At 32.0% G+C, this 23,618-nt stretch overlaps 4 protein-coding genes across 4 annotated transcripts; 1 reads left to right on the top strand and 3 right to left on the bottom strand.

Moving 5' to 3' along the window:
- Positions 1 to 12,979: 12,979 nt before the first annotated feature.
- Positions 12,980 to 14,765, bottom strand: K444DRAFT_591681 (uncharacterized protein; the record flags this gene model as incomplete). The annotated part of the gene is made up of 1 exon (XM_024878202.1): positions 12,980 to 14,765. One exon carries the CDS (start codon positions 14,763 to 14,765, stop codon positions 13,029 to 13,031), a length of 1,737 nt encoding a protein of 578 aa, XP_024735294.1. The 3' UTR covers positions 12,980 to 13,028.
- A 445-nt stretch (positions 14,766 to 15,210) lies between these two features.
- K444DRAFT_563714 (Clavaminate synthase-like protein) lies at positions 15,211 to 16,923 on the top strand. The gene is made up of 5 exons (XM_024877036.1): positions 15,211 to 15,574; positions 15,628 to 15,858; positions 15,913 to 15,986; positions 16,048 to 16,217; positions 16,297 to 16,923. Exons 1-5 carry the CDS (start codon positions 15,238 to 15,240, stop codon positions 16,757 to 16,759), a joined length of 1,275 nt encoding a protein of 424 aa, XP_024735293.1. The 5' UTR covers positions 15,211 to 15,237; the 3' UTR covers positions 16,760 to 16,923.
- A 98-nt stretch (positions 16,924 to 17,021) lies between these two features.
- K444DRAFT_532135 (uncharacterized protein) lies at positions 17,022 to 18,740 on the bottom strand (the record flags this gene model as incomplete). Its single annotated transcript, XM_024875055.1, has 6 exons — positions 17,022 to 17,125; positions 17,176 to 17,374; positions 17,435 to 17,529; positions 17,646 to 17,922; positions 17,977 to 18,474; positions 18,525 to 18,740. The coding sequence occupies 6 exons, from the start codon at positions 18,738 to 18,740 to the stop codon at positions 17,022 to 17,024; spliced, it is 1,389 nt and encodes a 462-aa protein (XP_024735292.1).
- A 187-nt stretch (positions 18,741 to 18,927) lies between these two features.
- K444DRAFT_431694 (uncharacterized protein) lies at positions 18,928 to 19,986 on the bottom strand. The gene is made up of 3 exons (XM_024872771.1): positions 19,817 to 19,986; positions 18,982 to 19,647; positions 18,928 to 18,929 (listed from the first exon to the last, which is right to left on the bottom strand). The coding sequence occupies exons 1-2, from the start codon at positions 19,841 to 19,843 to the stop codon at positions 19,102 to 19,104; spliced, it is 573 nt and encodes a 190-aa protein (XP_024735291.1). The 5' UTR covers positions 19,844 to 19,986; the 3' UTR covers positions 18,928 to 18,929; positions 18,982 to 19,101.
- Positions 19,987 to 23,618: the final 3,632 nt, after the last annotated feature.

The raw sequence follows: 23,618 nt of genomic DNA, 5'->3' as shown, positions 1-23,618 counted from the left end.
ATAATCCCAGCCAAGTTTACTTCTAGTATTATATTCTCGTATATTTTTAAGAAATATATTCCTAAGAAGGAACCTAAGAAGTCTATATTAACTACTCTTATTAAGTATATATTCTCTTATAAGTACAAGTAATATCTTATAAAGACCGAGGATCTCTTAACTATTAAGTATTTTAACTATAACAAGTTCGGCTATTATACTAGATATTATCCGCTTCTATATAGTAAAGAAATTAAGGTAGTTCTTTCTAGAATCGAGCCGGGCTTAGTTCCTATTCTACCGGAATATACTAATCTAATAAAGTATTTAAAGAATTCGAGCTCTAATTCTGGTCTGGAACCGGGAAACAAGTACCCTTAAAGAAAGTCTCTATTTTAGGGGCTTATAGTATGAATTTAATAGAGATTAACTTAATTCGTCTAATAGAAGGAAATACTCTTATAATATCCTATATTATTAGTATAAATGAATTAAGAATTAAGTCTTTTTCCCTTATTAATACTAGAGCTAATAGTTATACTTTTATTAATATAAAGCTTATTTAGCTTATAGAGCAATTCTTAGGAGTAGAATTATAACCCCTTCCCTTACCTTATATTATATATGGTTTTAATAGAAAGCTAGCTAAGTTTACTAAGAAATATATAAAAATATTGCTTATAATTATCCTGAACCTTAGAGATTATAATATTATTCTTAGTAGAAAATGGGTAGTATATATTAATATTCTAATTAACTATAGAAGATATAGGCTTATATGGCCAAAGAATAAGCCTAAATCTATATAATTCAGTTATATTATTAGTACTTTATAGTAATAGCTAGAAAAGTAACCTAATAAGAAATATTAAAAAAATACTAATTAATAAGATTCTATTATAAGTTATTCCTGGAAATCTTTTATTCTAAAACAGTCTTTCTTCTTTCGGACTAATTAGAGGGAATTATATAAGACTATAGAAAAGAAGCTTCTATAGCCTAATTAAGATATAATATCTAAGTAAAAGCTAAAGAAGCAGGAAGAGGTCTTTAATAAAAAGCAAATATTAGACCTAGCTATTCTTATCTCTATAGTATTTAATTATATAGCTAAAAGAGAAAATAATATTATTAGTTAAATTTTTATCTATAAGATTAATAAGAAGCTTAAAGCTCGAAAAAAAGAAGCTATTCCTGGCCTAGAGAATTAATAACCGGGAGAAATAGAGCTTTAGTAGCTATAGAGAATATTGCCTCCGGAACTTAAGGAATATATTTTTATTTTCTCTAAGAAGAAATCTAATACTCTTTCTTTTTATAGATTATATAATTATAAGATTTAGATTAAAGGCCTAAAGGAAACTAAAAGTATTAGATATTAACTTCTCTAGTAATAGTTTATTTAAGAGCTTCTAGAAATCAAGTATTTCTTAAAAGATAATCTGGCTAAGGGCTTTATTAAAGCTAGTTAGGCTTCTTTTACTTTACTAGTTCTTTTTATAAAAAAAAGCAAATAGAGGTTTATATTTCTATATTAATTTCTGCTGCCTAAATAATATTACTCGAAAGGATTAATATCCTCTTTCTCTTATTAATAAGACTTTAAGTTAATTATCTAAGGCTAAGATCTATATTAAATTAGATATTCGCTAAGCTTTCTATTATATAATTATAGACCCGGACTCTTAGAAGCTAATAATATTTTGTACCTGCTATAGAATATATAAATATAATATTCTCTAGAAAGGCCTTATAAATAGCCCGGCTATATATTAATACTATATAAATAATATACTCTTTAAATATCTAAATAACTTTTATATAGTATATCTTAATAATATTCTCATTTATTTAGAAAACCTAGTAGAATATAAATAGTATATATGAAAAGTACTAGACTACTTATATCTTACTAGCTTTTAAGTAAATATTAAGAAATCGGAATTTAAAGTTATATATATAAAGTATCTGGGCTTTATTATCTCTATATCTAGTATTAAAATAGATCCCGATAAAATTAAAGTAATATATAACTAGTAATCTCTAAAGATAGTTAAGGATATATAAGCCTTTCTCGGCTTCTATAACTTTTATAAATACTTTATTAGAAAGTATAGACGGATTACTAGACCTCTTACCTTACTTATAAAAAAGGGTATTTCTTTTAAGTAGTCCGAATAATACTAAGAGGCTTTTACTTACTTAAAGAAAGCTATAATTTCTATTCTAGTTTTATAATACTATAATTCAGATCTGCCTATAATAATAGAAACAGATATATCTAAAGAAGTAATTACTAGCCTACTTTTTTAATAAAACCCAGAAATAGGCCTTTGGTATCCTATAGCTTATTTTTCCAAAACTATATTCCCGATAGAGCTTAATTATAATATATATAATAAAGAGATACTTGCTATAATTCGAATACTAGAGGAATAGAAAACTGAGCTAGAGGGCCTTTAGAATACTTTCTTTAAGGTCTATTCTAATTATTATACCTTGAAATACTTTATAACTACTAAGAAGCTTTCTTCTTAATAAGCTAAATAGACTAAACTCTTATTTTACTATTACTTTAAGCTTATATATTATTCTGGAAAATCGAATAAGCAAGCAGATATTTTATTATAAAAATAAGATAAAGTAGATACTTAGGGCCAGATTAAGGAAAAGCTATAAACTCAAATATTTCTTTCCAAAAATAAAATTAATTCGGAGATTATCTATAATTTATAGCTTATAGTAATATTCTATAAAATCGGCTTATTTAATCCGGAATTTGGCCCTAAAAACCAAATATATACTAAAGACTTTCTAGAGAAGAATATCCCTATTAGAAATATAATTTCTTTAAAAGAAGGTATTTTCTTAGAAGCTTTACTAGTAAACTCTATTATAGTAGCCTTTATAAAAGTACTATTAGAGGCTCCTGTTAAGTATAGTAGTTTATAACTTATAAATAAGATCCTATAGGATAATTATATATTACCGGATCTAGAAAAGCTATATATAATAGCCTAAGCTAAAAGTAATATCTGGATATTATAAGACGGCCTCCTTTTATATTATAAAAGACTCTATATTATAGAGAACGAAATAATCTCTGGACTACTTTTATAAACTGCCCTAATTTATAAAGTATATAATAAATCCCTTTCTGGATATCCTAAATATATAAAGCTCCGTTAGTTATTAAAGAATTAATATTACTAGCTATTTATAGGTAAGGATATTAATTAATACTATAGTAATTGCTATATTTATAGGAGATTATATATATCCAGAGATAAGAAGCCTGGTTTGCTTTATTTCTTTCTAGTTCCTAATTACCCCTAGTAATATATTACTATAGACTTTAAGAGCTATTTAGAAAGTAAATCGGGCTATAATATAGTTACTATATTTATAGATTACTTATCTAAATATCTAATTACAATTCTCGTATAAGATATAATTATAGCCAAGTAGCTAGTACTTCTATTTTTACTCTATATAATATATTAAATAAGTATTCCAGAAATAATTATATTAGATTAGGAACCCTAATTTATATCCGATTTTTAAAGCGAATTCTATATAAGAATTAATATAAAGCTTAAGCTCTTAATAGCTAATTACTTCTAAATAGACAGACAAATAAAGATTATTAATTAGTACTTTAATTAGAGATTATATCTATATATTAACTATTACTAGGATAACTGGAATAAATAAGTTACTATAATTAATTATTAATAAGCCTCTCTTTAGTATAAAACTATTAGCTAGTCCCCGTTTATAACTAAAAAGGGCTATAAGCCTTATATCTTTCTAGACTAGAATTCTCTTATTAAAGCTAACTTATCTAAAGAGAAGCTAAATAGGAATAAAGCTAAAGTATTAGTAAATTAATTATATAAATTATAGTAACTTGCCTAAGGTAATATAGAATAAATATAAGAATAATATATAATATAAGCTAATAAATACTATTATCTAATTGATTTCAAAATCGGGGACAAAGTATGGGTTATTATAAAGTACTAGAAATCCGATTATCCGAGTCGGAAGTTAGGGAATTAAATAGAAGGCCCGTTTGAGATTCTAGAATAGTATGGCTATTTATTTCTCCTGAAACTGCCGAAAACCATAAAGATATACCTAGTTTTTTATATAGAGAAGCTATAAAAAGACTTCCAGAATTCTTTACTAGGTCAAGCAAACCCGGAACCGCCTCTATTAATACTAGAGAATAGCAAATAAGAGTATAGTATTAAGCGGATTATTATAGTCAAGCTAGTAAGAAATAAGCTAAAGTATAGAATTTATTAGATTAGTTAGAATAAGGATCCAGTATAATATCTAGCTTTAGTATTAAGTAATAGCCCCCTGGTTTTATAGAGTTTCTATAATAATAATATTAATATACTAGAACCTCTATAAAACCTGTAATATTAGCTAGATTATATAAAAAACAATACTTGTCCGGAATTATACGGAAATAATAATAAACCCTCCTAAGTTATATAGTAAAGGTACTAACCTTTTATATATAATATTTATATCCGAGATACTAGTTTACTTTAGAAAGAAAAATAATACGAAATTAAATAGATTAATGGCTTTTATAAAGCTCGGAAATAAGCTTATTTTAAAGGAGGAAGATAATATTATAATTCAGCTTTTAATCTTGCTAGCTAATATAATTAGCTAATATAATTACTTATATCCTATTACTTATATCCTATTATTTATATCCCGTTACCTCCTAGATATATATAATATAGCCGCCTTACTAAGGAAGTATACTTGAAATATACTAGAGATATTTAAAAGGCTAAGCCCTTTATAGACTAGTATACTATAGGGTATATATACTTCCTTATAGCTTTCTATATTCTAGTTTTCCCTTCCTTAGCTTTAAATCGTCTTTATAAGGAACCTTCTACTTTGCTTTCTAAGCCCTGAATATTATACCCGTAATACTTATATCCTATTACTTATATTTTATTACTTATATCCCATATCCCGTATCCCGTAACTATATATATAACTCCTAAAGAAATAGCTATACTAATACTAGAAACTCTTTAAAAATATGAAAAATAGTATCTTTCTCTAATTATATATAAATTCCCTAATCCGGCCTAGTACCAAATTTCCCAAATACTTTATATATCTATATTACTTCTAAGGTTTTAGTTATATACTAAAAGCTATAGCCTTTTATATATAACTTCTCTTCTTATAATATTCTTCTATTTTATATATCTATTTTCTATTCTATTTATACTTAACCTATTCTTCTATATCTAATTATATAATATTTATATTAATTAGGTACTTGAGGGTATTTATTAGCTTTAATTTTATTATAAAATTAGCAGAATTTAATTCTCTCTTAATTTATTTAACTTCTATAATATTTTATTATTTATATATTTAGTAAAGATATATTATATTAATTATTAGATACTTTTCTCGAATAGTTCCTAATTTAATAAAGCATTTATATAATAACTTCGAATTTATATAGATTACTAGTAATAGTTCTATTTCTAGTATTCTATTAATTATAGATTTAACTAAAGCGCCTATATTAAAGCTATAAGCTATATTATAGAGTTCTAAAGCTAGAATACTTCTAGTAATTCTCTTATATTTAGTAGAGAACTAGTAAATAATATTAGTATATCTAGTTTTATTTACTAGAACTAAAATATATTTAATTTAAGAAAAGAGATCTCTATTATTTATAAATAAAGTATTCGTAAAAATAATTAAATATAAGAACTTCTTTACTAGCTTTATAAATCTTAGTTCTCTAGTAGTATTCTCAATTTGCTATTAAATATATTTATTAAATACTTTTATATTAGTTTCCGAGGATTTAATAGCTTAAGTAGTAATTAATAGGTTATATAAAGCTTCTAGTTAATAGACTAATATAATATGTATTTCTCTAGTATATTAAGTAATATATTAGTTTTTAATAGAGAAATCTTAATAAATAGTACCTTTACTATTTATAATAGTAGTATTTTTTATAGAAATAATTCGGAGGTTTTTATACTAGTATTCCTATATAAAAGTAATTCTAGTAGTATTTATATAGATAATACCTCTATTAAACTTGAGATTATAATTAATAATAAGGCATTTATACTTCTTAGCCAAGAACTTAGCCTTATAGAACTTTAGTTACTTTGCTTTTATAAAATTATTAGTTTAAAGGCTAATAATTCCGAAGAATTACTTGCTATAAAGGAGATAAGAGTTATAAGTTAACTATTTTATAGAAAGCTTATTAATATAATAGAAATAGTAAGTTTTAAACTAGTAGTTTCTAGTTTCCGGTATATTATATAATAGTTTTATAATTTTCAAAACCGAATTATTATTTAGATTTAGCTTTCTAGTAAGCTTATAAGGTGAGTTAATATAAAAATTATAATTAAATAAGATTATTAATTAAATATAAGCTTATAAGATATTATATAAATATAGTTCTATAATATCTATTATTATAATAGTAATATTAAGAATAATTCTCTGGCTAATATATTAAATAATAGATAATTATATTAATATTATATATTTCTTACTATTATTATAAGCCTAGATAATTAGTCTCGACTTCTTAAGCTTTCTTTTTATATTCTTATTCTTAATCTTATTAATAAACTAGGAATTAAAGATATATATCTTTTTTAGTATCTAAAATCTAGAAATAACCTCAAATATACCCTTTTCTAAAAGGCTAGTAATTTTAATTTAATAGAAGTTTTTATATAAGTTATTATCCTATAAAAATACTATAATATCCGGATTCTTATAAAGGCATTCTTTACTATACTTTAGTAAAATAGCGGGAATAGTAAAAGAAATTATATCTATATTACTTTTGGCCTTATTATAGAATTCGGGAATAAGTTTAGATTCGGGGCTATTAGTAATAACCTTAATATCCCCTATATAAAAGAGCTTTATAGAAATTAAATAGAAGATAGTATTACTATATAATAAAGCTAGTATATAGTTCTCTCTATTAATAGCTACTAGCTTATATAGCCTATTTTAATTACTAGATTAACTAGTATTTTCTTTATATTATATAAGAATATTCAAATTCAAAGAAAGTTTATAGATATTAGTAATACTAGAACTATTTCGGGTATTTAGGGTATTTATAATCTGGTATCTAGCTTAAAGTTTCTGAATTTCTATTATTACCTTCTTAAATATTACTAATTACTATAATATAATTAGTAATAGGATATTATATTTGGTTATTTGAGGTAAAATACTATAAACTAAAAGAATTAGAATAATATTATTAGATCTAGTAGAATTATTAATAGTCTTAAAAGCTATTTAAAGTATAATATTTTTATTAATTCTAATAATTTTAGCTATAATAATAAGATAAGTATATTAAATCGGGTTATAGTAATATTCTATAATTCCGACGAAATTATAAGCTTTTATAGGAACGATTTTAACCTTGGTTTCTATAGTATTTATAAGCTAAGTAAACTCCTTACTAGTAAACTGCTTTCCGGTATCTATTATAATTTAATTAGAAGGGCCTAAATAAGTATTAATTCAATATTATTTTAAGATATCTCAAGTATATAATATATTAATATTTTAAAGCTATTAGCCGGCTTAATATTAAGTACCTTTATTAATAATATAGAATATAGGCTTACCAAAAATATAAAAGATATTAATAATAATAGAATAGTTAAAGCTAATATTATCTCTTAGATTAAACTTGAATTATTCCGGTAATTATCCGAATTTCTAGTATTATTTATAGTACTTTATAAGGTATTTAAGGGCTTCTATATTAATATTATAGCCTGCTTATTCTAGTATATTTCGGAGCTTACTAATAGATAAATAACTAAAATAGTAAGATAGATATTATAATTCGATTTCTATAAAAAATCAGGAGTTATAAATAAAGAATTCGAAAATAAAACTTTATAAAATAATATTCTAAAGCAGGAAAAAGTATCTAAAACATTATACTATAAATATAAAGTATTTATTAGAAGTAATAAGATAATTAGTAAAATTATTAAAATAAACTCCTAGCTTATTTATATTAGCCAAGCTAAGTAGAAATAAAGTTTTTATAAATATAATATGAAATTATACTTATTTAATTAGTATTCTTACTATTATAAATCTAATAGAGAATATAGATCCGATATTAAACTAGATATTAACTTGACCTTTAGTAGTTTTATTAAGTTTAATACTATTATTAATCTGCTATAAAGCTTGGAATTAGTTAGAACTAGTAATTGAGAATCTAGAGGCTCCGGTATTTATTATAATTCTATAAAAGTAGTAAGTATTATATCTTAATATATTATTAATTATAAATATCTAGGTATTCTCTATTTATTTAGTAGGCTTTAAAATATAGTTTTTGCCTATTATCTAGTATATAAGAGAAAGAGAAATAAGGTTATTTATAAAGGTATTAGTTATAGAAATAATAGGAGCAGGGGCTATAGAAATAGCTAGGAAGCTCTTAATAGAAGTAAAATAGAAATTAGAATAATATTTTTCTTCTTTATTTATTTCTACTAGTAAGACTTTAAAAGTATTACTTACTAGTTTATTTTTACTATTTTTATTATTTTCTTCTTTTTTAAATTCGGTAATATACTATATATAAGTATTACTAAAGTATTTATTAAAGTTATAGATATTTCGGGATCTAAATTAGTAAATATTTCTATTCTTAAATCAAGCCTTTTTAGCCTTTTATTTCTCTAGTATATATTTCTATAAGTAGTATTCGGGTTTCTTATATATAAAATATAACTTCGGAATATAATTATTATAATTATAGGACTTGAAGTAGTTATTACGGGTTCCGAAGTTATAACTGGATCTGTATTAATAATTTTCAGACAAATAATAATTTAAAGAATTTTGAAAATAGTATTATTAATTAGTAAAATAGGTTTTAGTAATAATTTATTATTTCTTTTTATAGATAGTAATAGATAATTAGAGCTTATTAATAAGCTAGCCGAGATTATTAGGAGAGTCCGAGACTATATATTAGTATACTAGTAAGCCTTAATAGGAAGTAATAATCTTATTATATAGGAATTTAGTATTTTATAAGGCAAGAATAAGGCTATATTATAATTTATATAAGTTATTAATTAGTATTTAGATAAGCTTAAATATTGTTTTTTTTTAGAATTCTTTATTATTATAGTTACTAAATAATAATATTTCATTTATTTAAATTTTAATAATAGAAACCGGGGCTTTTAAAAAAGCTATAAATATTTATATAGGCCTCTTTATATATATGGCTCGAGAGCTAGTTATTATAAAAGCAGTCTTATACTAGGCTCTTTAATATAATAGGAAAAGCTTTTACTAGTACCTTTTCTAGAAGCTCTATATATTAATAGATATTAAAGAAAATAGTAAGTTTATAATTAAAACTACTATTAATTCTATTATATTTCTATATTTCAGAATATATTTTTACTACTTTCCTAATAAGCTTTTTAGTAAAAATAGTAGGTACTAATTAATAGTAGTTCGGGTTTAGTAGTAATACTAGTAATAGTAAAAATAGAAATAGTAAATAGCCTTAACTTAGAGAAAGTAAATAGATAGCTTAATTTCTCGACTGAGATTATCTGGTTTCCTTATATCTAGTTCTATCTAAAGTAAGATAAACTAATATAATAGATCTCTAGAAAAAATCTATTCTAATTAGACTATTATTAATAATATTAGTTTTGTTCTATATACTTTTTATTTTCTTTTAGGCAAGATTAATAAAGAATTATATAATAGTAAGGTTTCTATAGTTCTATTTAATATAAATATTATTATAGTAAAATTAAATTCGAAGATTTTATATAAGTATATAGCTAATTAGATTATATACTATATTATTAAAGTTTTTAAAGTTATTCTAGAATAGATCCTATAAATTATTATTACTTTTCTTATATAAGGTATATTAATATATTTTAGTAATTATATATTCCTGAAGTTTAGCCTTTATTATAATTACCGGATTAATACCGTCTTCCTATTTCTTAATTAGCTTCTTTTCCTTATTAGTATCTATATTAAACCGAGTTTAGGTTCTTCCTAGTATATATATATGATTTGTAATAGAAGGGGTTTAAAGGTAAGGCAGTTTGTAGTAGGTTTATAAAAAGGGTTTAGTAGTAAAAATGTCTAGATACCTGGTTCAGATACCTAGTTAAGATACTAGATACCTAGTTAAGATACCAGATACCTAATTCAGATACCTAATTAAGATACCAGATACCTGGTTCAGATACTAAATACTTCAGATATCTAGTAGTATTAAGGATATTAAAGTAAATATTTCGCCCTTAAATATTTTATCTATAATAAGAAATTTAGGAAGTGAAATATTATAATTCCGGAAGAATCTAAAGCTTAAAGAACTTGATTTAATAGTAAAATTAAAGTAGTAGTTAAAGAGCTTTAAGGGCATATATAGAGTATATATTCCGGAAAGAGAGTTCTATAGATACGAGTATTATATAAGTAGAAAAGATAGTTTTTAAGAAAGTAATCTTAGGACTAAAAGAAGTTAGTTTTAAAAAATAATAGAAATTAAATAAATAGATAATTAAATGGCTAATTGCTTATTAATTAATAAGAGCTAGATATCTTTTCTATAAGCTACTAAATGCTTTTATAAAATTAATAAGTAATTCCTTCCTTTAATATAAAATAGACTAGATTTGTCTTAGGCTATTAAATACTTTTAGAACTAATCTAAAATCTTTTCTAATCTATATATATAAACTAATTAGTATTAGTTTACTAGTAATATATAATTATATTAATTAAAAATTATATTATTAAAGTTTTTAAAGTTATTTTTAAATAAATTCTATAGGTTCTTATTAGAAGTTCTATATAAGATATATTAATATAGTTTAGTATTTAGATATTTCCGAAAATCTATTTTTATAATATTAATAATATTAATTCTATTCTTTTATTTCTTAATTAACTTCTTTTTCTTTCTAATATATATATATAATTTATAATAAGAGATATTTATAGATAAAATAGTTTATAATAGATTTATAAAAAGAGTTTAATAATAAAAATACCCAGATATTTAAATATTATTAAAAGTATTAATATAAATTTTTTATTCTTAAATTTTGTATTTATAATAAAAAATTTAGGAAATGAAATATTATAATTCCGAGAGAGTTTAAAGCTTAAAGAACTCGATTTAATAATAAAATTAAAGTAGTAATTAAAGAGCTTTAAAAATATATATAAAATATATATTCTAGAAAAAGTAATTTATAAATATAGATATTATATAAATAGAAAAATAATTTCCAAAAAAGTAATTTTAGAACTAAAAGAAGTTAAATAAATAAATAATTAATTAAATAACTAATTATTTATTAATTAATAAAAGCTAGTATTTTCTTTATAGGCTATTAAATACTTTTTCGGAAATAATAATAGTTCTTTTTTTAACTAGAAGTAAATTACTTGTTTTAGGCTATTAAATACTTTTCTAACTAGCTAGGTTTTCTTTTAATTTATAAGTATTAATTAATTAGTATTAGTTTACTAATAATATATAATATTATTATATAATATATAAAAAATACAAATATATTAAATTAGTAAAATAATTATTTTTTAGAAATAAGAATTATAATATTATAATATTAATATATAATTCCTAAATCTGCTAAGTCTAATAAGGTCTAGTTTACTAGTCGAGTTACTTATAAAATACGAGATTATATAACTATATCCCGTATTTTATATCCTGTTATTTATATCTTATATCTCGAATCTTATAACTATATATATAATTTCTTATATAAAATTAAAGAAGACTAGTTTTCTTATATATTTTAATTAAATTATGTAATAATAAATAAGTTTATATTTATAAAACTAAATTAGAAGTTATTAAAAATTATTTATTATTTTATTATTATTTATTTATTTTATTTTTAAAAGTAATAAAAAATACTTATATTATTAAAAGTAAAAATTAGTGAAATTAAATAAAAATAATTCTTTTAAATATTAAAATACTAGTAAATTTAAAAGCTTTTAAATTTTTTAAATAAATATAAAGTTATAATATAATCGAATATTATTATATATTTAATAGTTTTTATTTATTATTATTTTAGCTTTAAATTAATTAATTATATATTTTCTCTCAATTATTATTAATCTTTATTATAATTATAATATAAAATAAAAAAAAGTATATTATTTTAAATAATAAAAACAAGACTTAAATCTCTTAAAATTATTATAAGAGCTAGTTTATTAATAATTACTAATTACTAAACTTTAGTTATATAATAATAATACTATTTAGGAAATATGAACCAAAAAATTATAAAGAGCTATAGTAATATGAGTAGGAATTTTAGTGAGTTGTAGTAATATAAGCGATATGAATAAATTTGGGCGAGCTGTAATAATACAAGCACTATAATTACAGGGAGCGATAGGTAGCGGGCGTAAGCTTGACTTACTAGCATACATCTCGTGTAGTTTTCCACGGGCTCCTATTCTGAGATATAGAGCCACCAGGCCTTAGGGACAGCGCGCGGTCTTTCGAGCACTCGTTCACAACCCCATTCCTTGATAATTAATATGGGAGGGTCGCCTAGGCTAGCCTCCTCTACCGGCAGCTGTGGCCAAAATCAGCATCCACTTTGACGGGGCGGATACAGATGTGCTCTTATTAAGCAGGAGTCATGGGCTTAATGGAAAGTTTGAGATGGCGATTCGTAGCGTCATGTATTTTACGTTCAACTCAACTTCGGTGTTCTTTCATAGGAAGCGAACTGTCAAGATGCTTCTTCCCGTGAAACATATATTGATGTCGCCCAACAAGCCGCCTCCCAAAGCCTTGATCGCCAGTATGAGCCCCTAACCACACAAGTATTTCGCCAAAGCGAATGGCAATGCATTTCTTCACCTCGATCGGCCGACTCGCAACTTATCTAAGGAAAACAAGTCCGGCGATATCAGCACACATCCTTCTTAATATCCAGCAATCTATCCCTAACTTCTCTCAATGTCAATCTCTGAGATCTTTTCTCCCCACTATCTTGCTTCGCAAGCCACTCCTCCATAACATTCAACTCCCTCATCCACCACTCTCGCGCTACATGCAACACACCTTCCTCGCGCGCTGTCTTTCCCAGCACCTCAATCCTCCCACCAACTCTCACAACCTTCTCCTTCTCCCCTCTCCACTCTGGAGCATCCCACGTACACTCCCAAATCAGCTCCCTCACTTTCTCCACCGACGTCCTGAACTCCGGGAACTCCATTGTCGGCTCATATCTAGCCGTATTTCTAAGATTCCGGCATACGCTTCCCTGACCCTCAAAAATACACCACAGGAGCTTGCCCAAAGCAAAGACAGTAGCCGCTTCTCTCTGCTGATGGGTAAGTCTCAGCCAAGAATAGCAGTATCCTTCTTTGGGGTTGCGATATCTATCACTTCCTTCCTGGGGATACGGTGGGGCGTTGGCGGAGGGGAAGTAGGTATTGAAAAGGAGCGCATAGTGTGTTGTTCTTGTGGTGGGTAGGGCAGAGAGAATGTAGGAGAGGTACTCATAGTATAGGACCTCGGGCGCGGACCAGGCGTACCAGTTTCCCCTTTGCTCGAAGTCGATGAGCACGGTGTTGAGACTACCGCTTTCATCACAAGCGCCTGACGTCTGGCAAGGATGAAGAACGATGTTCTCCGGTCGAAGATCGGGGTAGAAGCTCCTAGATGCATAAATATGCTGCAACACCTCCGTGATCTGAGTTGCCCATTTTATCTGCGTGGGAAGATTCAATATTCCCTTTACCATCTGCGAGGGGAGGACATCCTTGAGGGGGCCACCGAGATAATAGGGGAGGATGAAACCACAGACGGCAATCTTGCCACCGAATGCACATCGCTTCGTTACCAGGAAAAGAGGCCTGGATACTAAGTGCGGGTGCGGAGCCAGCGTAAGCAGGACCTTGAGTTCGTGATAGAGATACTCGGGTTCTGTGACATTGGACTTAAAAATGAACGTTTTGTTATCTTGGCTTGGAATGTATACAAGACTAACAGTATCTTGAATCTGACTGGTTAACCGTAGTGCTTGGAGATCCAGTATGGGAGGGAAATCCAGAGGAAGTATATCGTTCTTCCAGAGCGCTGCCAGAGCGTTGAGGGATAGCAAATTGCGTTCGAGATCGTGAGCCGGATTCACAAGTACAGGAGAATACTTCGAGCCTGTGACTTCTGAAATGATGAGTTGAGAGCCAAAAGGAAGTGAGCGAAATTCCGCTAAGAAGTTGGGATTTGATCTAGACCAGTGGTCGAGAATATGACAAAGGTGGTGTGAAATTCCTAGCTTTCCGACTCGAGAGTCTGTAAGAGTAGCCGAAATACTAGATTCAAAAGCAACGCGGAGTTCGTTTGAGTGCTCAATCTGGTCTGGAATGACCAGGTCTATTCTCAGAGGAGGCAGATCCGGAAGTAGAGTGATCGGTATCACAAAGAAGCGAGTTCCAAGGTCTGCGCACCCGTCAATGCGCCAGCCCAGTTTCGAGTTACAAAATGGCTGTGCACAATCGATGCGGTTCTTAGGGTTCAGTATCGAGACATCCCACTCGGTCAGCTTCTTCGAGGTCTTCTTACGTACTGTCTCTTCTGGACTTAGAGCACATGTGGGAAACCCAATGGCATCGATCAGACTAGCACTTATATCAACCATTGAAAGTATCAAATAAGTATTCTCCGGTCTATAAGTGTGGGAAAATATTACAGCCCCAAATGTGGCAGGTATCTCCAGATATCAATACCCCTCGCGATTCTGGGGGAATGGAATCAGCTCGCTGCTCGAATGGATGGGGCTCAACCGGATCATCTGACGCACCAGTGTTGGTGGGTGCTGTTTCTTTGGGCGACATGCAGAATTAATCATGCAAGTTGCATCATGCATCGAAAGCTGATTGGTGCTGACATTGGGGTTGGTGGGGGTTGGTTGGTTCTAATTGCAGTGCACCACCCTCCCTCTTTCACTTAAGCCTCATTTGGGATTTATCCGGCGGTACTTTCCTCTCCTCGGGTACCTATTGCCGCTCTTGTAATGTAAATTTACCTAGATAAGGGTCAATCGTACACTTTCTCCACTACTAAACCTTCTTCTCTACTAAACTTTCTTCACTAAATATCGGTTCGTAGCTATGGCAACTACCGGTTCAGCGGCACAGGTTACACCCAAGCATTTGATGAGTCTGCATGACTTATACATTGTTGACGGGAAGGGAGTGCCACCCCTTCAGCAGACAGCTCTTGCTCCGGACATCAGTTATACCCCAAATCTATCCAGGTATCTTAGTCGGGTATCGGAGAAAACCCGCTCTGGGAACCTAGAGAAAGAGGTTCCATCAGGCTGGCCGAAATATCTGGACTCGCCCCTCGCATGGACAGGTGTGGATTTTCCGAAACGGGAAACGTATGTCCATCAATTATCTAGTGAAGAGAAAGCCGACATAGAGAAAGCGTTGGAGTACTTCAAAGGTAGGCGCATATTCTTAACCTACTTATCGACTCTTAACGTATTGATAATAAAGGACTTGGTCTCAACGGTGACGAGGTGAGCCGAGACAGGTTCCCACTCACCATCTTGAACATCTTTCTCGAGGAAGCTCGCCGGGACCTTTCTCACGGAACAGGATTCTTCATCCTGCGTGGCCTGAACCCTGAGAATTACACAGCCGAAGACCTTACCGTCATCTTCCTCGGCATTTCCAGCTACATCTCAGGGAAGCGTGGTAGGCAAGATGAGACTGGAAGGATGCTTAGTGAGTATAACTGAAGATTCTACTTGTGAAACAACTCACCTGACGCAAGAGAAGCACATATTACTGATTGCGCTGCATCGTGCAGTCGCCATGGGCTGTCCCCGACAGAACATTCCAAGATTGCTCAAGTACTACTAGCCAAATTTCCTCCTTCTCCTCATCTGACCAAATCTCTGACAAAGCCTACAGCCCTTCCACGCAGATAATGCATGTGATATTATCGGCGTACTGGCTCGCAGTTGCGCCGCACACGGTGGGGGAAGCATCCTAAGTTCTTCGTGGAGAATGTACAACGAACTGGCGGCTACACGGCCAGATATAATCCACGTTCTGGCCACGGCCGACTGGCCAGTCGATAGGCATGTACTTTTCTGCCCACTCAGAGCCCTTATTGCCTGCTTATGAATTGTACTGATGGCTGACATGTGCGAAATCAAGTTTCGGCCGTGATCCTCCTTACAGTCGTCGGGCTCTTCTCCATCACCACGAAGACAATATCATCCTCTCGTTCGCACGACCTCCTCTCACCGGGCATCATTCCTTCCCTAGAAGTGCAGGAATTCCGAATCTGACTGAAGCCCAAGCTGAAGCACTGGATACTGTGCACTTTATCGCCCAGTCACATCAACTGATAACGACCATCGAGGCAGGGGACATACGCTTCTTCAATAACCTGGGTCTGCTACATTGTCGGGAACCTTATGAAGATAAAGAAGGACAGAGGAGACACCTTGTGAGGCTATGGCTGCGGGATGAGACCGGGGAGTGGCCGTTGCCACCTTCCCTGAGATTATCCTGGGCTCGAGTGTTCCAAAATGATGGCCGCCAGGAGAGATGGGAAATTGAGCCACCAGCAGTCGATTGGGAGATAATCCGTCATCGCGTATCTCACGGCGATTGAGTAGTCTTTTGCTCGGGCTTTGAATATTTCGTACATGGATTTTTGGGTCCGCGGTTCACTATTGTTTCAAAAAAGCGATCTACTTTCGGTGTTGTTGTTTCTGCGTGTACTGCAACGGTCTTGAAAAATAGTGATAGTAGTTATTATAGCAAATTAACCGCTTCAAAATTTGCCTCGTCCAAGTCCGTAAGATCTCTGCATTCATCCATGCCATTATTGTCAGATGCAAACTGTGGAATAAATCCCCCATAACATCTAATGGTTATACAGTCGGTTTTGGCTTCCAGTCATCGTCGTATAGTTGAGCAATGAAGTAGTGCTCGTGTTCGTACAGCTTTTGATCGACTACCTTAGCGAAGTGATGCTCTTTCAATATCTTAGCACTTTGCACCCGATTATCAGGGAGAGATGCATACTGTTTATCTTCACGTAATCCGCTGTTTTTTGGATAAACTGTGCCTGCTCTTCGTTCAAACTGGCCATCGATTTCATTTTCCCCTCTTTCCATCCATCTTCAAAGACCCGGTATCCTTTGCAAGAGTAGTGGAAATAAGCTAGCAGAATGTTGGCTCCCATCTGTATCTCGGAGATGGCATCCATGTTTGCAAATTGAGTCTGTTCTGTGGATTAACTAATTGCCAAAAGCGAAATCCGCCGTAACAGAATAGGACTTACTTTCATACCATGCTTCCTTGCATAAACAGCGTTTTTGGCAACTTTTAGAGAGCAGTCATGTAACAAAATAAAAGTGCATAGGTATGTTGAGAGCCCTGGGTAACGGGACAGTCAGTATCTGCCTTCAATGCCCCATTTGGAATTTTGAACTGCCTCAGAATGTAGTCCGACATTTTTGATTAGGAAAAATGATGCTCCACATAACACCTACAATTGCTTGGCTTGTTGGCTGTGATGAGATTGTAAAGCTGCTCCAAGATGCGAGGTTTAAGTCGGGCCATGATGTTGTGAGTTATCAGAGTCTCAATTTGAGCACCCATGACCGGTGGAATGGGTATCTGTCCATGCATGGGGTGAGTTTCGTCGAGGAGATTTTGAGGCATATCGAGTATGTCATCCCCACAGATTCGCTCTGATTTGGTGGTCATTCGAGAGGCCACCCAAAGCCGGACTATCATTTTCAACAGTATTTTCTCGGGTTCTGTAACCTAACAAGGTTAGTTCAACAGTGTAGACTATATATCAGACGCTCATAGACTAACTGTTGGACTATTAGAAGCTTTGATAGCTGTACCGTAGGTCGCCCAGACTAGTCCGTCATTGCGATCTAGTATGCTATATAAATGCCGTGTCCCTTCTCGGTTAATGAAGTCCTTGTAGATCTCCAATGCCTCTCTCATGTTTGCAAATGCGTATGGTGGGAGAGTCACCGACTTCTTGACAGACCCATGAGCCCATCTTCGATCTAACATGTCTGATTCCAGAGGAACAAATTGCCTGACCTGGAAAGTTAGTGGCGTGGCAACATAATCCTGAGTCAGCTTGATTGTTCTTGTTTCCGAAGACGCCCAAACATTGATGTCTTTCAATTGCAAATCTTGCCATCTAGTGCTCCATACAAGTCCTGGTGCCATGCTCTCCGTAAAAAGCCGCACCTCGGTAAGCTTGTACCGCAGACACGGAAGCCTGGAGGCTTTGAATTTGGTAGGTTTCATGCAGGTAATGCATACGCCCCGTGGATCGTCAGGATTTAAGACACACTAGATAATAAATTACACATAGAGTCTTCTTGATCGTGAAAGCAACTTACTCTAATACGCTGCATTCTGCAACGAATACAGGCACCAACCCCTCGCGTCTGCGCTGTTTCCTCCCGGTCCTTTCGATTTTTATATACTCCTCGTGGTAGTCTACCAGGATTGTCGACAACATGCGGAGACTGTGATCTCTGCGGTTCATCTGCGCCATATCCCGCTGGGAGTTGTCCATACGACTCATCCCAAGATGGCACATTCTTTCCTTCCATATGTTCTTGACTTAGAGTAGGGGCTACGAGATAGTTTGAGCCAAAGTCATCTATGGAGGTTGTCATCGCTTGTTTCGATGGCGAGGGCTGTGTTGTTTGCAGCTCGGAGAAAGGAGAGAAGAACGGTAATTCTGGAATGGATGGTTGCCACTCAGGAGCGAAACTATCACAAGCGAAAACTGAATTGCACTATTCCAATCAACACACGTGCCAATTCCGCGCCTGGGGATATGGAACCTACCCACGTGTTGCTTGTTTCCGGGAAATTCCAAACATCTTGGCCGGAACCATAAGGGCCTGAATATTTCTCCGGAAGAGCTCCTGCAACAAGAGGGAAGAGGCATCAGCAGAACCGCTCGAATCAGGATATTGGTATTGACAAGGAGCACCCACTTTGACTTGCTCCACCGGAGATATCCGGTCTCTGTTGCTCGAACGGAAACAGGCTCGCAAAGCAGTCCCTCCAAGGACCATGTTCGAGTTGAAATCCAAAAAGAGGATCTCGCTTGGCAGAGGTGGGCCTCATGCCACTCGCGGCTCCAATTTGATGACCCTGGGTTTGGGCTGGGGTGAGATTGTCTACCGGTGGTGATCCTTCCGAGGAAGATTGTGTAAGCGAGGGTCCAGCCGACTCGAATAGCTCCTCTTCCATGGTCAAAGGCATGCTCGGTTGTCTATGGCTCGAGGAGTCTGGGGCACGAAGACGGGAGGACGCCTTTAGATCATTGATAGCATCAAGAAGACCGTCTGGAGAGATCTGAAATGTCTTCGCAGCGAGTTCAATGATCAATTGCTGCTTGTCCGTGAGAGAAATCTCGTTGCAAGGTGTCCTTCGAGCTCTTTTAACAGTGACCTCACGATTGACTTGGACGTTACCACATGATCGCTTTCTGCCGCTGGGGAACTCCTAGGCAAGCGTTAGGGGTCGGGATAAGGAGGGGACCAAATTGATGGGCAGGTGGCAAACCAGCAGATGGTTGCTTGTGAAAGGAAGGCAGCGATATGGGAGTTTGGAAGTTTAAATAGATAATAGAAGCATAATAAGGAAGAACGGTTGGAGGGCAGGCGGCTCTTACCATTGCAGCGGGTGGCGTGGGAGGCATCAACCATGGCCCATCGGAAGGCGGGGAATGCGCGGTGGTGTCAACCTGCGATACCTGAGAGCTAGCCTTACTGGGAAGACAAAGAACACGAGATCCACACCGCCTCGACGATGCAGAGGTTTGCCACGGTTCGTGAGAGGAGCTCCAATGCTAAATATCGCATGCGAGCAATTTCGTGCGTTGCTGGTATGGATGTTCTGGGACCCCTGGCAACCCGGGCGAGGAAGCGAGCCAATAGGAAGGCGCAGTGGCGTCACAAGCACCACGTAGTCTCCCCGAGCACGCTTTCCGTTGACCGGTGAGGCCTTGCCCGGTTCGCTTGCAGCTGTGCATGAGTGTGAAGTATCACGACCGCCACTCAGAGTGGCTTGCTCTGCTTCCGTGTCTCAAGGTAAAAGCCCAATCCGCCCTGGGAAAAGAAGCATGCCGCAAATGTCTGTTTTCCCTCCGACGGATGGCGCCGTCACACCAATCGTGCTCTTTTCTAATAAGCTTCTGAACTTACTGGTGCGGCCTGCTCCTCCCGCCCACGACGAGCTAGAAATACGGAAGAAAGCAGTTGCAGATCCAAGGCAGGGCTCTGCGTAGTGTTGTTGGATCCCAACACTGTCCAAGCCTTCTAACTTGAGAATGGCATCTAGGCCGTCCCCGGGTGGCCAGCGAAGTCCACCCCGAATCTCCTCAGGCTGAATCCTCCAGGCCGGAATGAAGACCACGAAATTGCGACGTCAAAAATGCTCTCCGAGCTTTGATTTCCGCTCTCGGCGAGAACCAGCCCGAGAGTGTCAGAACTGCACACTCTAGCAATAGCGAGAGTGTGCAAGCTTCGCTCGGCATGGCTCTCGCCGAGGAGGAAACATGTAGCCTTACAACAAGTGGGCAAGAAGATATAACACAATGTAAGTCCACCAGAAACATGTTTTGCTCGCAAAGCAACCTCATCTCGTCCTCCCAAAAGCTCGGGCAACAACCTCCTTTAAAACATTGAGTTTCTCTCTCCACAAATACGTGATTCATCGTCCCGCCCTTGTCAAGGCTGTACAATGGAGCATAGTGGACGAAAGCCTATCCCAAACCTGGCGCCGACCGCAAGGGAAATCGTGAGCGAACGCGTTGTTGTCAGTTCCTATCGGGACTTGCTTCGATGTAACGGTATGGATGCCTTCACATAATCCACCTCCTCCCCCTGCTAGACAAGTATCACAGTCTCCATGAAAGCTGACCGGTGGCAGAATTCTCTGCGCCAGTGAAATGCAGCAAGATAGAAAATCACGAAGACGATTTGTGGTCGCTAACTGTGAATCTTGGCGGAGAACGGGCAATAGATGCGAGATTAGAGACAGAGGCAAAGAAATAAATACTTGCTTTGCTATGACGATCTATAAGGTTAAGCCAAGTTGTAACTATCACATTTGAATCTATCATGGCCATGTTATAACCACAATCTTGGCCTAAACTAGAGTGCCTCCTTTTCCCCCTCTGTATGGGTCCAATAAATATTAAGAGGATAACTGTCTATTATTAGTAGAACATTAATTAAACACTCAAGCCATAAGATTAAGGAAGTCGGATTAAGTGCGTTGCTTCAGTTAATTTCATCAGATTTTGGACTAGACCACTGAGAGGCTGCCTTCACAGGAACAAAATGTAACGTGGCGAGATAGGTTCCAGTGGATGCGACCAATGATCTTCCTCTATTGACGAATGACTCAGCAATCTTGAATCCAAAATCCGACGCCACAAGGGAGGTCGCACACGAGGCGGTGAGCCTTATGAAGTTATGAATAACAGGCTGCCGCAGACTCTAAAATTCCCCCGAATGTGCCTTTCTCGCCTTGAGTGAATTCAGTCTCCCAAACCTTTCAGTCATGTCTATCCCGTTAACAGACGCATGTACAATTGATCCCATCTGGGATCCGTTCAAAGATATTATACAAACATTGTATCTCTAAGCCTCTCAGGGCAGACAGTTTTCAAAGACTGTCTGTCCCGTAATATTAATATAATATAAGGCAGTAAGGGAGGCATAAGCTTACTCCGCGGACTATAACCTTCTCTATCTAGCTATTACTTAATTAAATATAGAATTCGTAATATTATTAAAAGATATAAGCCCTATATATAACCTGACTTTATAGGCTTTTATTATAAATATATATTTGTATTTAGTAATAAGAATAAGCTAGTAATATTAAGAGAATTATTATAATTATAAAGCCATTTACTTTTATTTATATATTATTTATTAGGCTAAATTATTATTAATATTATTATATATTACTTTTTTATAATTTTATTTTTAATAATATTAATATAATTAATATTAGACTTTATTTTAAGATTAAAACTAAGCTTTTATTTAATAATATATCTTTAATAATTTATTATTAATTAATATTCAGGTTTATTTTCTTATATTTATTACTTTTAAAAATTTCGTAATTTTAAAAAGTTTAGAGAAAATAAATATATATTAGTAAAGTTATAAAATTAGCTTTTATATAAGTTAATAAAAAACTAAAGTAAATATTTAAATATTTAAAATTATAAGAGATATAATAATAGAATAATATATAAGTAATTAAGGTAAATAAGCTATAAAATAATACTTATAAATATAACTAATAGAATGAATTAGTAAGTTATAAAACTATAGTATTAAATTTATTATAGAACTAATCTCTATTTCTCTTATAAGATTCAAGGAAGCCTCTTCTAAATAGAAGGCCCCGATAATATATATATAATTAGTAATTTATAAGTCTAATACTTATAATATAAATAGTAGTTAGTTATAATATTAAAGAACTATTAATCCTCCTAATTAATACCTATAATATCCGAGGTTTATTATATATTCTTATATTATATATAACTCTATATATATTATAACCATATCCCTTTTCTAGAATCTTATTTCCAAGATCTATTAATCTATTCTAGTAAAATATTTAATTAATTATATATTTAATTGAGATAAACTTCTAGTATCTTGAGAAATAGCTTTATTAATATAATCTAAATAATAGATATAAAAAGTATTTAATTAGATTAGAACTAAATAAGTAAAAAGAAAAAGTAATTATATTCTAGATATAAGAGCTAGCTAGTAATTGTGATTTTATTTGGGAACTAAGTATTCTAATTAGCTTAATCTAAAATATTAAAATACTATTCTATAAAATTAATACTATTTATTAGATCTTATATTAGAATAATCTAAATAGCTATATAGAAAGAATTTAATAAAATATTTATATAAAAAACTTATATAAATGTTTCTAAGATTCTAGAAATTATTTATAGGCTTCTGGAAATATATATTAATTAGTTATACTAATTTCTAATTAGAACTAGTATAAAAACTAGTAGTTAATCTAGATAGTTCTCTATTTCTATAAAATAATCTTTTTATATTATTATATACTTTTTTTCTTTCTAATAACTATATATATAATAACTTCTTCTATTATTACTTTCTAGCCTTTTCTTTTATTCTTTTCCAAGTTTTCTTTAATTATTTTTAATTAATTCTATAATATCTTCTAGTTTTATTATCTGCTAATATAATTATAAATATAAAAGTAATTTTATAATCTTTTTTCCTATTACTAATAGATATTTGAAATATTTCAAGTATTTATTTATTAATTTCTTTATTTTATATATTATAGTACCTAGTAAAAAGAATTATAACTATTATAATAAGGGCTCTAAATCTTATATATTAGTAAATTCTTTAGTTTTAATATCTATTAAAACTAATATAATTTTA

Source organism: Hyaloscypha bicolor, assembly GCF_002865645.1.
Source record: "Hyaloscypha bicolor E unplaced genomic scaffold K444scaffold_92, whole genome shotgun sequence".
In the NCBI taxonomy this organism is placed as follows: domain Eukaryota; kingdom Fungi; phylum Ascomycota; class Leotiomycetes; order Helotiales; family Hyaloscyphaceae; genus Hyaloscypha; species Hyaloscypha bicolor.
This window is presented reverse-complemented; position numbering and strand designations above follow the sequence as displayed.